Source organism: Entamoeba dispar, genomic scaffold (genome assembly GCF_000209125.1).
Source record: "Entamoeba dispar SAW760 scf_1105229457911 genomic scaffold, whole genome shotgun sequence".
NCBI classification, from domain to species: domain Eukaryota; phylum Evosea; order Mastigamoebida; family Endamoebidae; genus Entamoeba; species Entamoeba dispar.
This window is the reverse complement of record NW_001852929.1, coordinates 59,012-63,162: the sequence shown is the minus strand read 5'-3', so window position 1 is coordinate 63,162 and position 4,151 is coordinate 59,012. Positions and strand designations below refer to the sequence as shown.

The window sequence follows — 4,151 nt, the reverse complement described above, 5'->3', positions numbered from 1 at the left end:
GTTTCTGCTTCTTTATTTCATCTCTCATTTTCTTTTCAGCAGCATTTCTTTCTAAAATAATTTTAGCTTCTTTTTCTGCTTCTTCAATATCATCAGTAATTAAAATATCATCATAGATAGTTCCTGCTTTAACTTGCCAAACATCAATTCCAATGTAAGCAAATGAATCATATTTATATAATTCTGGATCATAAACATAATCTGGATTTGCAATTTGTGGATGTACCCATTCTCCTTTATATGCTGGATTAGGAATTCTCTTTGGCTTCCATTCTCCTTTGTATTCTGGATTTTCAATTGTTGGTGCTTCCCATTCTCCATCATCTTCATCATTCCATTCTTCTGGTTTTTTAGCGTTAGGATCAACAATAGTTTTAGGAATATCATCCCATCCTTCTGGTTTCTTATCATTTGGATCATCAATTTCCTTTTCATCTACCCAATCAGCTGGTTTTGAGACATTTGGATCATCAATTTCTTTTGGTGCTAACATATCCCAATCTTCATCAAATTTTCCTTCTTGTTTTTCTACTCCATCAATTTTAACAACATATGTATTATTTGGTCTAATAATTAATGTGTATAAATGTGAAATATCATCTGATTCACATCTAATTTCTTTTCTAATTAAATTATTCTTTCCTTTGTAATTCATAATGACATGAGTTCTTTTTGATCCTCCACATACATCTGGTCCAAACATAATATTATATTCAGATTCTGGTGTAAATTTCTCTTCACTTTCAATTGATTTCTTTGGAAGTAATTTAATATATCCTCCTCCACAATCAATTCCTTGTTCAAATTTAAGATTATATTGAACAATTAAATCTTTATCTTTGTTACTAAACTCTTCATCAAGTTTAGCTGCTGCAATATAAAATTTATTGTCTTCAGATGTTTGAAGTCCTTTGTTATTAGCATCTCCATACCATTTACCACTTACAATTTTAAATGGTCCAAGTGTCTTTCCTGATGCTGTAGAATCGATCCATTTGTCTCGATTCTCAAACGTTTCATGGAAGTAAACCTTAGCACTACTTAGTGCAATGAGAAGGAAAAGTGTAAACATGTTCTATTGTTTTCATTTCTTGAAGTTCTTTTTATTTTTTTCGCCACGTAACAACTCTGTGGCACCTTTTGAGCATATTTCTTTGTTCTATTTTATTTCTTCATTTATTTTATTATTGACTTTGGTGTTGGGGCGTAGCGTATTTATTAGACATTCTTTGGGTAATTATTCATTGTTGTAGAATAGGGATATTGTCATAAATTTTATTAAGAGAAAAAAGTGATAAAAGATAAGTTCTGACTATTTCAAAATCCAAAAAATAACATTTTATTAGTACTTTTTCATTTCTTTTAGTTTCTTATAAAATGTTGAAATTTTAATAAAATGTTATATATATCAGATTATAGATGTAACAAAATTATTTTTTAAATTGCTTGCTTTTTTTACTTTGAAACAAAATAAAAGTATATCTTATTTTATTTCTTTTCAAATTACTTGAAATTACTTCATTTTACTGTTATGGGTATATGTTAATTCTAACAATTAAGAATAGAAAAAGAAAAGTAAAATAACAAAAGAGTTTCCTTTCTTAAATAATACAATTTAATATAATTTTACCATTGTTGAGTATGGTTTATCAATAAGTGAGTGTTTGGCTTTACTAATTAGATAAATACAAAGTGTTCGATTGTGTATTTTATTATTCTCGTAACAAATTGAGTTGAAAGAATTAAGAGTCAATACTCATAATATTTTAAACTCTTTATATAAAACTTACCACTTTCAAATAAGGTCTTTTTTGATAATTAAATAATTATTTATTCTAATATTTTTTAATGTAACATGAAAATAATTCAGACTAACATAAATTTTTATCGGAGAAGAGAAATTTAATTTTTAATATTAAAGTTGAATAAAATTATTGAAAAACAATAAAATAATATATACTATTCATTGTATTAGTACAAACATTGAGTGAATTATTTAGTTTATTAATGAAACGAGAAAGTAAGTTCAATGAAAGAGGTGAAACGTCTTGACTCAGTCATTATAATAAAAATTATAAAACGGAAAACTTAATTAATAATAAAATACAAGTAATACAATTTATTCAAATTATTATAAGAAAAGAATAGTTTTTAATTAAAGTATAGAATAAAAAATTCTGAATTATACATATAATGATAAGAGATTAGCTTTTCTAAAATAATAGGTTAATTTATGTGACAATCTGTAAAAAAAACTTTTAGTATATAATTAATTTAAAAAGGTTGTTGTTTTCTAAATTACTTCAAATTTTTTCATTGATTTAATTTATTATATTCTTCTATTTCTTTATTTCTCTTTGTTATCTTTTATAGTATATTCAATGCCTTTAAATAAATCTTTTTCATTTTAATTAGTTTAAATAACAATGAGCACTATACCAATTGTTTCAGTACCGATTGCTTATTAGTTTTCTGAAATCTTCATTATATGTCAAGTGTTTTTATATTAAAAAAGTACAAAAATAGAGTAATGAGATTAGGTTTAAATCAAGTTAATATCCTTTCAAGGTGTTATGAAATTAGAATTAATTGACATTATCAATAGAGTTGTAAGAATGAAACTATAATGATATTTCAGAGAATTGATAATTTTTATAAAACAAATCGAATCTGTTTATTAGTAATTTTTGCAAATAGAAAGTCATTATTAATAAAAATTATTTGAAAATAATATTTTAATAATTAGGTTTTACTAAAGAATTATTTTGCTATATATGACTATTTTCAATAATAGAAAAACTTAAAAAGAATAAAATGTCTAATTTAAGAGGAACGACTTCATTTGAATCAGTAGTAAAAGAACGCCAAGAACAACTATCAGACTTAAGGTCTAAGAAAAGAGAAGGGATGCTTTCTAATAGAAGGTGTATTGATACTGATAAAGTGACATTATTACCACCAATTGAGGAGATAGAATCAGTATGTGAAATGGCAAAACAAGGAGATATGAAAAGTATTTGTTTATTGACTAGATATCTTAATGGGGACCAAACAACTAACAGATTAATGGTTCAACATGAAGTATGTAAATCATTAATTCAACTAATACCACAACTAAATGATGAGGCTGTTCAAGAAATTATTAAATTATTAGTATCATTTACAGCAGAGAAAAATGGAGAAGTATATTCTAAAAATTTAATTGTATCAGGATTATTAGATGTGTTAGACAATTTATTTCAAAGAAATCATGAAGTAAAGAGAACAATATTATGGTTAATAGCAAATATTTGTGTTGATGGAGAAGGAATAATAAATTTATTATTTAATTATGGATTAATACCAAAAGTTCAAATAATATTAGAAGAAGAAAAATACTCAATAGAAATTCTTCATGTAGTGTCATGGATGTATTGTAATATTTGTAGAATAAAATTAGTTCTTGATCCATATAATATGAAAGCAATATTTGACTTTATTTATCAAGCAACAGTAGGAGAATATAAAGTTAAGTTAGATGATTCAGTAATGTCAGATGTCTTATGGTCATTATCATTTATAGCAGAATCACGAGCATATGATGGATTTCTTGAAGATAAAAAGTTATTAAAAGGAGCAATGAATTTTTTATTTTCACCAAATAAAATAGTTTATTTACCAGCGTTAAGATTCTTTGGAAATTTATCAAGTAAAGACTCTAACTTTTGTCAAACATTAATACAATTAAATTTATTTGAAGTATTTAAACAATTATTAGATTCAAATCATCAAATTAATATATTTCGTGAAATACTTTGGGCTGTAAGTAATTTTGCAGGAGATGAATTAGTAGATAACGCATCTTATATTGTTAAAAATACCAATTTTATTGGAATTTGTTGTGATGGATTATTAAATAATTCATTTTCTGAAGATATATTAAAAGAAATGAGTTATACTATTGCAAATATTGCTTATTTTAAATCAGAGAAACATCTTATATTATTACTTACAAATTATCCAACAGTAGTTGCTGCATTAATTTCTATATTAATTAAATTTCCTAATACAAAACAAGTTATTAGTATCACACTACGTTCTATTTTAAATTTATTGGAATTTGGAGTTAACAAAAGGTGTTGATGTTCAAACTGGTTTTTGATTCTTTAGGA

At 24.7% G+C, this 4,151-nt stretch overlaps 2 protein-coding genes across 2 annotated transcripts, besides 7 other annotated features; one reads left to right on the top strand and one right to left on the bottom strand.

The window, feature by feature from the left end:
* Positions 1-24: 24 nt before the first annotated feature.
* EDI_348940 (Calreticulin precursor, putative) lies at positions 25-1,072 on the bottom strand (the record flags this gene model as incomplete). The annotated part of the gene is made up of 2 exons (XM_001733955.1): positions 25-51; positions 143-1,072. The coding sequence occupies 2 exons, from the start codon at positions 1,070-1,072 to the stop codon at positions 25-27; spliced, it is 957 nt and encodes a 318-aa protein (XP_001734007.1).
* Positions 1,073-1,601: 529 nt separating this feature from the next.
* Positions 1,602-1,629: a sequence feature (AT_rich).
* Positions 1,630-1,814: 185 nt separating this feature from the next.
* Positions 1,815-1,850: a sequence feature (AT_rich).
* Positions 1,851-1,898: 48 nt separating this feature from the next.
* Positions 1,899-1,959: a sequence feature (AT_rich).
* A 100-nt stretch (positions 1,960-2,059) lies between these two features.
* Positions 2,060-2,177: a sequence feature (AT_rich).
* A 69-nt stretch (positions 2,178-2,246) lies between these two features.
* Positions 2,247-2,281: a sequence feature (AT_rich).
* Positions 2,282-2,703: 422 nt separating this feature from the next.
* Positions 2,704-2,745: a sequence feature (AT_rich).
* A 69-nt stretch (positions 2,746-2,814) lies between these two features.
* Positions 2,815-4,122, top strand: EDI_348930 (importin subunit alpha, putative; the record flags this gene model as incomplete). The annotated part of the gene is made up of 1 exon (XM_001733954.1): positions 2,815-4,122. The coding sequence occupies one exon, from the start codon at positions 2,815-2,817 to the stop codon at positions 4,120-4,122; it is 1,308 nt and encodes a 435-aa protein (XP_001734006.1).
* Positions 3,309-3,333: a sequence feature (AT_rich).
* Positions 4,123-4,151: the final 29 nt, after the last annotated feature.